Below are 12,539 nucleotides of genomic sequence, written 5' to 3' on the forward strand. Positions count from 1 at the left end.
GTCTACAGCAAGAAAACGAAAAATCAATGTCTTGAATAAACTTGATAACGTGAAACTTAATAAATTGTATACTGTTCCTATTATATAATACGAAAAATCCTTGACTGAATATTGTAATACTTAACAATATTATACATATTTAGTTATTTAATTATAAATTCCGATATGAGATTCGTTTGATCACTTGACGTTACAACATTTATCTTCAAATTTTATCACATGATTCTCATTATACACTAATTTACATCAGATCTATGAAACATCATTCGCTGATGGACCCAAGACGCGTATCGATTAAATAAACAAAAAATGTCATGAAAAGTAGAGACGTATCCAGTCGGTGTGGCTACTTTAGCGATATAATAAAACTGTTCTACTTATTTACACTAAAAAATACATCGCTTCTCCTTGTTGTTCTTAAGAATTCGTCTTTTTAAGCAATTCCTATTTCAACATAATCTTGAGATGCACTGTAATGTATAGCCTGATGCTATCTACCAGGTCGCTGTTCTTCTATAAGTGCTATTAGTCGTTGTCGAGTTTTTTTATTATTCTGACAGGCGGAGGAAATTAATCCTATCAAATGCTTAACAGAATATTCCTGCAAAACAAACAAGCGGTCATTTCGAAATATAAATATAACGCTGAGATAAAGAGTTGCTTATAAATTTGAATACCTTGTGTTCCTTTATCCATTCTTCTAAACTATTTTCAGGAAGGTAATAAGCTTTAATGTACAATTCAACATATTCTCTGTGAGGCATCGGTCTTAGAGAAGTTAGTGTCTCGAATTTTGACTTCAATTGCGTGAAATCGAGTTGCATCAATGCTCTGCCTCCATTCGAACACTTCTTAGCAGTAGAAAATCTATAAGTAAAAAATACTTAGAAGTAAATTCTATTGTGCATGAAAAATATGGTCCAAAATTACATACCCTTCCACTAGTGTGTGAGTTATTAGATGTGCAACATTTTCCCAAACAGAGTTATATACAGCATCTGATAGAGGAAGACAACTTCCAATATTTGTTAATCTTTCGTTTAGGACGCATATTTCCTGTTCACAGAATTAACTTATAGGTAAAAGAATTGAAGTGAAACTCCAATTTTTATTAGAAAAGGTGAATACCTGAAGTAGCGCATCAATGTACCCACTGTGTTGAGACATAACATCTGTGACTTCCCAATTAACTCTGTTCATTAAATTTAAAATATTTGCAACATCGAATGCTTGTGATGCAACAGCCATATATACAGGTTTTCTTAAATCTGGCGTTGATGCTATTGTCTGCATGTAAAACTGGTGAAGAAACCCACGTTGTGGGCTAGGCCCAATAAGATGCTCTAGATAAGGTTTCAAACTTTCATACTGTTGTCCTAAAAATATCAAGGATTCGACTGCTACTATTCGTTCAGTCAAACCATGAAGCTTCTCTGGCTGTGTCAAATTGACAGTGGAAGAAAGCTGTGGTTGTCGTACTTTGTCTGAATGTGATTTAATATTATCCTCCATATCGTTTTCACAGATGATTAAATTCTCCTTAATTTTTGCCAATGATAATTTCAATTTTGGACTATACAATGAGTCACTATTTATTTGCTGAAGAGAAAAGAAAGGGTACACTTCTACCAAATTATCTGCTTTGTGAAATAGTCTTGAATATGTGGTTATAAACTTACAAGATCTGAAGTAAAGAATAAGTGGACTGTATAAAAACACAGCTCGTAAAATTGTATCATACTTTGTATGACAGTGACCGCAATGGAACGTAAAAGTCGAGACATTTGTAAATATTTTCCGCAAATACGCAATATACTTATTGTAGTATTCGTAACCATGGGTCCTGATTGTTTCAGTTTACATTTCTTTTTATTCGTTTTAACGTGATCTGTGTCGTCAACGTATTCACGTTTTAATTCATCAGGGATGTCATCGTCGGACTCATCAGAAAAGTATGCTGGTGGATTATCCTAAATAATATGTAATATTACAAACCATTAAAAATACGCGCATGTAATGATATTTTTTATATAGGCAACAATAATACCTCGTTTACTAAAATATCTTCATCAATTGTATCGTCTAAACCTATAGAAAATGGAGATGTACCTCCTTCTAAATACTTCTGTACCCATTCTACTCCTATGGGGCTATCATTTTCATTAATGTTGGAGTTATCTAAACTATTCCACGTTTTATAAGTGTTTAGTGATGGTTTTAAACTTTTAAATTCTTGTAATTGGGTTGCTACAAAATTAGATTTAACAGGACATAATTCCCATCCATCATGCTCTAAAAATATTCTTAATTCATCTAGTCTCGATGCATGATAGTGAGAAAAGTAGGATAGAGATTGTTTTCTAATAGATTTTTGGAGACTTTCTGATTTAAAACCACACAACTCTTCCCCGATCTCCATTAATCTGTAAGCATTTCTCTGTTAACATAATGCAAATTTAATTTAAGATGAAATTACAGAAAATTTGGTTACCTGTTGACTATACCTAAAACTTGAACAAATTGTTCAAATTTAATATATGTTAAATCAGTGTTCATTAAAAATATTGATATTTTCGTTTCAACATCGTGCCATATTCGAATCATACTATTGCCCAATTTGTGTTTTACGTATTGTTTATTAAAAGTTTCTTCTAAATCTTTAACATCAGGTTCAAATTTAACTTTACTTTCTTGCGTATTATGCCAATTTACGACTAAATAGTAAGAGCTTAATATTGTCCAAAGTGATTTACACAGTTCTGTTAAGCAAGCAATGCAACTTTCACGGGGTACTGATTGACAGAGTTGCTCATACTGCCTTTTTGTATCACCACCTGCATATGAATGAACAACTGCGAATGCAGTATTATGAATTGCAGCAGTAAAATGCATATGCAACTGATCCATTGCGGACTGAGTCTCTCCTAAGAGAGAATAAGCTTCTTGAATTGATGTGTACATAGCAACATCAAACTCTGTACACATCTTTGACAATGTGATATCTAAAGCTTGTTTCGCTTGTACTAAAATATACTGTAGTTTTCCATTCAAAGCAGCAATACAGTGAAAATGTTTGTAGGTCTGTGCAGCACTCTGACATTCTAAAAGCAGTGAGATTGCTCTAGGATAATTTTTTTCATTTAAAAGTTCCTGCAGTCTATCTCCTGTACGTTGCTGCAAAATAATACAATTTATTTACAGCACTTTTATTACTTTAATTATTTGAATAATCCTTAGAACTTACCAGTGTTTTTATAGTATTTAAATTATTTAGTAATTCTTCTACAATTTGCCGTTTTTGGTAATTTGCTAATATTCCTAAACTGGCTGTAGTAAATTGCTTTTCTGCTAATTTCAGATCTGCTCTTCCCATTCTACATATCTCTAACACATCTTGCAATTGTTCTTGTATTAACAATATCTTTTCAAACTCTGTCTTACAAGCATTCTGCTTAAGTAAAATAAGTTGTAAAACTTTCTTTGAGACAACCTGATGCTGCTGCTTCAGCTTTTTATAACATTTTTCTATTTCTTTAGATTGTAATACCTTTGGCAATTTTTCTAACTCATGCCTACTGGGATCATAATTCTGATCCGTATTAAAATAAATTCCTTCTATGGATTCTAATATGTCTTGATCAGAGATAGGTTCACTTTCAACAGATTGGTCAGCTTCTGATTGCGTATCATTTAATTTCTGCGGTTCTGGTGGAGCTACCAGATCCGAATGTAAACCCATAAGCGGAACCTTGGTTGCATTCTGAATGACAAATAAAAATATTACTACCGTGTTTTCTCTTTTTAACGTAAATCTGCATTAAATTAAATAAAACTAATCAACTACTTCGTAAGAGCACATTATTACGATATAACCTAAATCACTAGGAAACGAACAGAAACATTGGAATTGTCTTCATGATTTCGTTACGTTAGAAAGTCATGCTTAATTGCAACAACCTTAATAAAAATATATCTACCTGCTTATTAATCAGACCAAAAAATTTGAATTTTAGGTCCTCCATACTGTTGGTATCCTTAAAGTCTTACTGACAAAACATTTTCATCTGTTTACTTGATTTCTTGGCCTTACTGTCGATACAATCGTCATAGTAAATGACATCGGCATTCCTTTTTAGTGACTATTTAATTAACTGCATTTCGAAAGTATATACATACAGTTTATTGTTTATTTGAGTGCTACGTACTGCGAACACATACGTATCATCAATATTTCTCTCCGGTTATATACAGTATGAAGTCATCGCAGAAGTTGCACGTTTATATCGTTACATCAGATTTTTAGATATATAACTACCTTCAAATAGTATCACGTCGTTTTTTACGTTTCATTACCTCATATTTGAACGTTTCTATACAGTCGTAATTACAGAAATAAAATAACAAACCTGACTGAACGTACTTTGTGAAATTAATTCAGGTTCGAATACAAAGTAATAGTTTTTTATTCTTACAATGATTAACGGGGTTTTAGAGATAAGCGATCACTGGCCACCCACGGTTCAAATTTTTTCCCCGAATAAAATCTAGAGAACGTAAAAGCATTCGTTTTGCCATTTTCAAGAAATGTGTAACTTAGTTAGGAACTTCGTTCACGCTATAACCCCGTACAGTAAATCTCATTTTTATTTTTAAAGTTTCTTTTAATGGAGAAAGTTGCGTCGATTCTTATCGTGAAACAATAGTTTACCATTCTCTTTTATTTCTGCCGCACGTATAAACGTAAGAGAAGTGAATTTCAAAATTCACTTAAAAGCTTCCGGCTGTTATTACGCAACATTGCAGCGTATAGCGTGAAACAATTTCTTAGATTTTTGCGATTTAAATGCTACAATATTCTTACTTTTTATATTAAATGTATAAAACATTACATAGTATATAATATTTTGTATATCTATGTAATGGTCAGTATATCCTGGTGGTAATTGAAGTTTGCGGGGCCAACCTACGTATTTTTTATGTTCACTTTTTTATATTCTGTGCAGGGTCGCCTTTGCTATAAGGCGCATTAGGCGCAAGCAGGGGCCTCACTTTCTATGAAGCCATATTTTAAAACCTTATTCTTGTAAACAACAATATAAAAAACAGCCTAACCTAACCACTCCTCGGTTATCTTTATTTTACTAAAATGAGCGATTACAAAAAATATCGACTTCCATTTTTAACAAATTAAAAAAAAATGTGCATAAATTTCTGACTGGTGCTCATTTCCCAAAACTACCAACTCCCTCCAGAACAAAACAATACATATTCATTCCTAAATAGAAAACATGAACCATTAATTAAGTGCTTCGACATTCAAATCCTAAAAAATTCAAAAACTGGAGTTAATAACTGCCCTATGACTGCTCCAGCCTTCATCCCTCGAGGCCTTCATCCCACGTCGCCCCTAGGCCCTCGAAAACCCCAAAGCGGCCCTGATCCCCTGTAAAGGATACTTTAGGCAGGCCATTTTGCCTGCCGCGTATTCCTGTCGCGGTGTAAACGCAGTATTATAATGATAAACAGAAGTCACACGGGCGCAAGGGGGTTGAAATCGATGCGAGTCAGGGCAGAGAAGGGTCGCGTGGGTGTTCCAGGGTAGAACGTCGATCTCCTCGTCCCCGATTGGCCGCGCTCAGCGCAGACCTGCGAGTCGATTGGCCGAGTCGGTTCTCGCGTCCCCCCTCCACCTGCGACGACCAGACGTTCGGGAGGGTAGGGATTGTAATACATACTTGGCATGGCACGTATGATACGTATGTACGCAGGTGTGTTCACAGTGCCTGTGCACCCCGTATCACGCGCCAGCCACTCGGAACCAAAGACAGAGGGTGGCTGTGAAACGAGAAAACGTCCGAAAAAAGGCAGAGGAGGAGGGCCCTGCTCGCATTCTCCTCGGAGGGGTCGGTGAGACCATCGTCCACGAGCTCGTCGTTTACCTCGCGGGAAATAGGTAGTCGTTCGCGGTCGCGCTCGTATCGTGCCACAAGCCCTCGTCGTGTTTCTTTACCGGCCAAGGGAACGCGTCACCGCGCGGTGAAGTTCAGGAGCTGAGAGTCCACTGTCAACCCTTCACCGGTTAAGAATGGTCCAAAGGTTGTGCACCAGCGTGGCTGCGCTTTGCCTCGCCCTGAGCGCCTGTGTTGTTTTCCCGCGTGCCGTCATGGCGATCGACTTAAGTCGGTTTTACGGCCACTTCAATTCGAAGCGTTCAGGTGAGTGTCACACTGTCTCCGTTTGCAGCCTCGATGGGGATTCAGGTTGGAGTTCGTGGGTTGCGGGAATATCGCGAATGGTCCCTGTCTTTGGTCCACTGGGAGATCGGTGGTGCGGGAATTCATGGTGAACGCGGATTATTATGCTGGAATGCTTTATTTCGTTTTAAGTAGAAACTGGCCACGCTGTTCGATGAAAATATGTATCTTCTTTTTGTAATTCTTGCACTCGAGGGAGTGATTGGACAGAGAATTGGGTTTTAAACCGGAAGTGCGTAAGTTGAACTGTAACATGTGGAAAGAAAATGCGCGGAATAAGGGAACAGAGGAACGGAGGAACAGTATGCTCTTCTTCTTTTTTTATATTCTTTTCTATGCCTACTTCCGCTTCGGGAGCAAATAATTCTTAACTAATCAGCAATCGTCACACCTTGTCTGATCACTCTCTTGAGGATCGCTGTTTTCGACGTGAGATCAATTAAATGTTAATTGTATTTAATATATCTCGAAATTAACTACGATTTCTGATAGAGAAGATTGAACGTGTGTATGTAAGGGATAAAGCAGAATCCTTGTAACGTTGCTTCGTAGTGGAGAATAGAACGAGGCAAGCTGTGAAGCATAGAAATATGTAGACTATGCATATACATTGTAATCCTTATAGAATTTAATCTGCCAAAGGCAGTGTCGTTTAAGCAGTAATTTGAGTCCACGTGGTGTACTCAGCCTATCACGGTTTGCCTTCGTGATACGCTGTTTGTGGCTGATTTGATGCAATGAGTGGGACCTTAGTCCGTTTTGTCACTGAGCGCCATTCACTCACTTAAAGTAATAAACGTCACTTAAGGGGTTGGACTCCTCCTAACAATAAATAACGTTAAGTTTCGCGGCGATAATGAGTAGAATCTATATGTATAGCGATGCCTTGGAAATTCTCCAGGATTTTACCTTCGATGATATTAAGAACAACTCGTGGTCCTGCAAGAATCTGAAGCCCTCATCTTATACAATATTCCTGATACTTCCAACTATATCTCTATCAATAGAGAAAGAAAAAGTACTTGGAATTTCCTAGAAGATCTACCAGCCTTTAGAATCGTCCAAATACAATCTCAAGCACCAGTCAATTTCCAAAGCAGTACATTGTAATTCGTCGGGCAAAGTTTTGAGACTTATCGACCGCTTGATGTGCGAATTAGGGAGAACGAACGAAGAAATAATAATTGAATTAATATTAATTAGACCGAGGGCGTGAAAAAAAAATCGCCACATCAATGTCGCGTGTGAGACATCGTGTTCTCTCTCTCTTTCTCCTTCTCTCGCTCTTTCTCTTTAAAATTGTTCGGTCAATATCAGCCATGATGCCGACCGTCTATAATTGCCAGCTGTGTATGTGTATACACATGTTACTTGGGCATTGCCACTTACCGAAATTAATATTACACACGAAGGCGAGTGTGTGCGCACACCATGTACGCGCACGCAGCATGTACAGCACGCACACTTTTAACACACCCGTTCAAGTACGTACCATTCGTCGTGTATTAGATGTGTGTGCGTGTTAATGCGCTCGCGCAGAGTGCTACACAGGCACACCACACGCCTGTTGATATCGACTGAATGAAATAAGTTTCAAATGTGCCTTGGTTTTACTCTTTCGTGGCTAGTGAGACACATATGCCCCACTTATTTTGTTCTGTTATCGCATTTAGAATGACGCTGGAAGCCTAGTTAAAAGAAATAGGAATAAAAGATACTGAAAAAAATTCTTTGACCTCGAAAGGGTTTTTCTAACGCTGGAAAATTCAGGGATCGAAACAGTTATGATTTCCTGGTATATTTTTTTAACGATACATTGTTTTCAACATTGCAGGAGACGCTTGCCGTCCGTACGAGCCATTCAAGTGTCCAGGCGACGACATATGCATTTCGATTCAGTACCTTTGCGATGGAGCCCCGGATTGTCAGAATGGTTACGATGAAGATTCACGATTGTGCACTGCTGGTAAATGTCTTGTATTCGCGAATTTTGTATGAGGACAGTTGGAACACCAATTACTATTGTATACATTAGTTACATAAAAAAATTAGTTTCAGTATATAGTAATACTTTTCTAGGTAGTAGTATTCTGGAATCCACTGAAAATGAATTTAAATGCACCATAAATTATCACGGTTACTTAATCTTCAATTAGTTATGCCTAATCCTAAGATACATTGGATGTCTGACTTATGCTTGATTGGTACTACTTATCCAACTCTTTTAAAGTTACGATTACTGGCAATAAATGAAACTCAACAATGTGATCATTGCGCATTAGAGCATCGAATCTTAATTCGAGAATAAATAATTTCGCTAATTTCATATGCACGAATGTTTTACATTCTCGATTATATTTTCTAGCAAAAAGACCGCCAGTGGAGGAGACCGCCAGTTTCCTGCAATCTCTTTTGGCAAGTCACGGTCCTAACTATCTTGAAAAGCTATTTGGGACCAAAGCGCGGGACACACTAAAACCCCTCGGTGGAGTGAACTCGGTGGCCATAGCGTTATCTGGTGAGTTCAGCGCGAATGTAGTTACAATACTGTTTAAATATCTCCTAACATGATATCAAGTTCTATAAAAATGAATTGGTGTTCTCAGAATCCCAGACAATTGAGGATTTCGGTGCAGCCTTGCACCTGATGCGCGGCGATCTGGAACACTTACGTTCTGTGTTCATAGCGGTGGAAAACGGCGATCTCGGCATGCTAAAGTCTCTTGGTATTAAGGATTCCGAGCTGGGTGATGTGAAATTCTTTTTGGAGAAGCTAGTGAAGACTGGCTTCCTTGATTGAATGGCCACCTCCCAGGGACGGCGTTGCAGAGGTGTAACATTGGTTGTATCGTATTACAATTGCACTATCCTGTCGCTTGAAACCCCGTTTCCTGTGGTGAAAAAGGCACCATACGCCTCTTACCCCCCTGCTCCCTCTTCCCTCCTTCCTGTCCCTTCTCCTCGCTTCCTTTCGATGTCTTCTTATTGCCTTCGCTTTTCAGAGAACGCTGTGAGCACCGAGATAAGCATCTAGGTATATACATAACTTATCTAGTTGGTCGAGAGGCATGGGAGTACTGAACGTTTAAACTTTCGCGAAATGTCAAGGGTTGATGCTTCTGTGTGTATCCCTCTGTGCAGCCTTTATCGATGCAACGTCGCCTATCTATCGCGACTAACATAAGCATATGCGTTGTTACATCGTATTATTGCGCGAGGGATTGAATTGAAAGGTATGAAGGGATGGAGGGATTAGCGTGATCCGAAAGTGGTATGACGACAGGTACAGGAGCCCATATCGAATATTAGACTCGAGAGCAAGAGCTTAGTAATTACCAGGTCAATTAATTATATTTTACTCGGTCGCTCTGTCCAGACGTCACGCAGCAGACGATCGATACTAATTAATGTCGGGTTCATTTCCGTGGCCGGTATGGCGTCGCCGTTACGCGACATGCAATCATTGTCCAAAATATATGTAAGTACTTATCACCCAAGAGCTTTAGAAGAAGTATTAAACATAAAATTACGAGGTTTAGGAGAAATCAGTTTTGTCCATATTGGGTGTCAATTGGGACTATAGTTGTGGATCTATAATTTTGAGAGCCTTCTATTTTAATATATTGACAATCAAATTGTTCAGAAATTTTTATTCGAGTACTTATAACTTCTATAGATCTGTTCTGCAATTTAAGTAGATTTCAATTCTTGGTCAATTATGAGATTTAAAATTTTTTCTTCATCAAAGATGACTATTTATTTTTTTATATATGTATATATATAATAAGTGATTTGAAACTTGTGAACAATGTTGTATATAATATGAGAAAAAAAAGGACGCCTCGGTTCACGGAATATTCGTATCCTATCATCGGTTCTTTTAATTTGACTGTCACAATGTCTTGAATGGTTTGAGTAAAACACGTCTGCATCCAGTAATGCGTTAGTGGCGATGCATTCTTTCTTTCATGGACACGACTCGATTGTCATTGTTTTAATTTTCCCATTAATCAGGCTCCCATGCGTTCTTTTAGTCTGTTATTGCTTGAAGCTGTGCTTCAGGTTTGTTCGTGATAAACAGCGAGATAACTACGTATCTGTGTACACATGAGTCTCACCTTGCTGTCAAAACACAGAACATTGCATGTGTTTCTTTTCATTATGAAATATTGTGTACATTATATTTGTATATTACCTAATGCACACACATGCTTGTCAAACCAACGATTACTGCTGGTACAGTACCGTATAGAGGTTCTATAAATTTTAGTTTCTTGGAATTGTTCACGTATTTTGCATCAGCAGAGGTACGATTCATTGTCAATGTCCAGTATTATTCAACGAGCCAGGCAGAGAACAATGCTGTAAAAAAACTGTTCTTTTGTTCAGCAAACAAAAGCTTGTTGTGGTCGTCACAAGTGCAACAAAAATTACTTATGGTTTTCACCAGCTAGGATTGCCCTAAAATTGTTCAGTCGATTACGAATTTGTTCTCGCAGAATCGATCGCACAGTTTTTCTATGTTTTCACTACGTAACCGATCGATCTTTAGTCAAATATAAATACACATGAACAACTATACATTAACACGCGTTCCATACACGTACACACACGTCTGTACATATACATATATCTATTTTAAGGATGGGAAACGAAGCAGGTACAAATCGAGCATCGTATCGCGTACCTTCAGGGTATAACGCGCATCTTACTTAAGATAAAGAAAGAAAGACAGAAAGAAAAACAGAAAGAAAGAAAGAAAATGAAACAAGTATACAGTGCTATGATGTATTAATATTTTCACTACGATAACGCAACACATATCAATATAGATACATATCAGTAATGTAATGGAGATGAGTGCTGAATTCTCTCAGGGAGAGTTGATCCTCCATAATCGAAACGATATCATCTTGAGTAAAAAGAAAATGATACACGGAGAATAGTCAACAGCTATATCCTTGAGAGATTTCCTCTTCAATTGATGATGAAACGTACATATCTTTATCTGTTAAGACGTAATCTTCTAGTCAATCAATAACATATCTTCTAATATAATATAAATATAGTTATATATATATATATGTATACATAATTACATATCAACAGAGTTACTTTTATCAGATGGTAGATATAATATTTTGGTATATAAAAGAAAATGAAAAAGTGAAGAAAAGAGAGACAGAGATATATATATGTATATATCGTATATATATATATATGATATGTAACGTTCCCTCCAGATGTCAATTACGGTCCAAAGTAGGGCCTGGACCGAAGACAGAATCCGAGGGAAATGTAAGCGTTTAGAAGAAGAAAAATTTTCAAAGAATCAAGGCGCTCTGAATCTCCGCTCATGAGCACTTTGATCCTTTTTCTCCCTCTTCAATCCCCCCCAACCCCCCCACACCCCTCCTTCTCAATTTTGACGTTATATTTAAGATGGCATTGTTCATCTCTAATGATAATTGAAATTATAAAACTCAGATCCGTAATGTGTGCAACGTATGTATTTTCATCGTTCTAGAGTAATGGGTTCTTGAATGCTTATACACGCTACATTTCATAGCATGTAATTTACAATTACTTAGATCGGTTTTACTTCATTTAAGTAGTATCAAATTACAGCAACGAAATTGAATTTAATCCCACATCAATAATAGTTTGAAGAAAATTATTAACTATTAAACATAATGCAATATATTTATACTATCCGTCCATAACATGTAACTAAGAATACCCAGAAGTATAAAATAACAATATAAAAAATAAAAGCTTTTGTTGAAATCGCTTGATCTAGCTTCGAATAAGTTTTTTTTCTGCAAAGATTATGGCAATGTTTGTAGCGTAAATAAGTATGGGGTCTCATTGCTCGACGATGGAGTTTGCAATGCGCATATGTATACGTATAAATACATTGACCATCTTAGTTATCAAGATTTTAACAATGTGATAATGTAATAAAATCACAGACCATCATATCTATGTTACTTTCTTAACTTCTAATTGTTCTACTGCCAAAGCATTCTTATTGTAACGGCAACTGCGACGTACCATACACTTGTAAGTGATCTTGCTTCTTAAAGTTTTTGTACTTCTATTAATTAAAATACAATGCTCTTGGAAATAAGTTTAGCGCGCGATGATCATTAAATAAAGTGAACGTTTCTTGAGTTTTATTTAACGGAATTGAAATTGTACCTGATCTTGTGCATCATCTTTAACGACTATAGTTACTATTAAAATCCTTTTCCATTTATAAAACTGCTTATAAAATACGATACA

At 36.9% G+C, this 12,539-nt stretch overlaps 2 protein-coding genes across 3 annotated transcripts; one reads left to right on the forward strand and one right to left on the reverse strand.

The window, feature by feature from the left end:
• Window positions 1-461: 461 nt before the first annotated feature.
• On the reverse strand, window positions 462-4,177 carry Vps50 (vacuolar protein sorting 50). Of its 2 annotated transcripts, none has more exons than XM_076388113.1 (9): window positions 3,978-4,177; window positions 3,245-3,760; window positions 2,492-3,174; window positions 2,048-2,423; window positions 1,680-1,970; window positions 1,129-1,599; window positions 935-1,056; window positions 678-867; window positions 462-601 (listed from the first exon to the last, which is right to left on the reverse strand). In XM_076388113.1, the coding sequence occupies exons 1-9, from the start codon at window positions 4,020-4,022 to the stop codon at window positions 491-493; spliced, it is 2,805 nt and encodes a 934-aa protein (XP_076244228.1). In that variant the 5' UTR covers window positions 4,023-4,177; the 3' UTR covers window positions 462-490. The 2 variants fall into 2 exon arrangements, with proteins under 2 accessions (XP_076244228.1, XP_076244229.1); XM_076388114.1 differs by having other exon boundaries at window positions 3,245-3,812; window positions 3,978-4,174.
• A 1,563-nt stretch (window positions 4,178-5,740) lies between these two features.
• LOC143185313 (prohormone-4) lies at window positions 5,741-12,433 on the forward strand. The gene is made up of 4 exons (XM_076388246.1): window positions 5,741-6,215; window positions 8,089-8,220; window positions 8,620-8,772; window positions 8,861-12,433. Exons 1-4 carry the CDS (start codon window positions 6,086-6,088, stop codon window positions 9,052-9,054), a joined length of 609 nt encoding a protein of 202 aa, XP_076244361.1. The 5' UTR covers window positions 5,741-6,085; the 3' UTR covers window positions 9,055-12,433.
• The last annotated feature ends 106 nt before the right edge of the window (window positions 12,434-12,539 follow it).

Source organism: Calliopsis andreniformis, chromosome 10 (assembly GCF_051401765.1).
Source record: "Calliopsis andreniformis isolate RMS-2024a chromosome 10, iyCalAndr_principal, whole genome shotgun sequence".
Lineage (NCBI taxonomy): Eukaryota > Metazoa > Arthropoda > Insecta > Hymenoptera > Andrenidae > Calliopsis > Calliopsis andreniformis.

What these genes read in the sequence shown, in the direction of transcription:
- Vps50 (XM_076388113.1), bottom strand. Translation starts at nt 4,022, where the DNA reads ATGGAGGACCTAAAATTCAAATTTTTTGGTCTGATTAATAAGCAG. An exon ending in TTGGTCTGATTAATAAGCAG is followed by an intron (nt 3,761 to 3,977) that starts GTAGATATATTT and finishes TTTGTCATTCAG; the next exon opens with AATGCAACCAAGGTTCCGCT. An exon ending in ACTCACACACTAGTGGAAGG is followed by an intron (nt 868 to 934) that starts GTATGTAATTTT and finishes TTTTACTTATAG; the next exon opens with ATTTTCTACTGCTAAGAAGT.
- LOC143185313 (XM_076388246.1), top strand. Translation starts at nt 6,086, where the DNA reads ATGGTCCAAAGGTTGTGCACCAGCGTGGCTGCGCTTTGCCTCGCCCTG. An exon ending in TTCACGATTGTGCACTGCTG is followed by an intron (nt 8,221 to 8,619) that starts GTAAATGTCTTG and finishes TATATTTTCTAG; the next exon opens with CAAAAAGACCGCCAGTGGAG. An exon ending in GGTGGCCATAGCGTTATCTG is followed by an intron (nt 8,773 to 8,860) that starts GTGAGTTCAGCG and finishes TGGTGTTCTCAG; the next exon opens with AATCCCAGACAATTGAGGAT.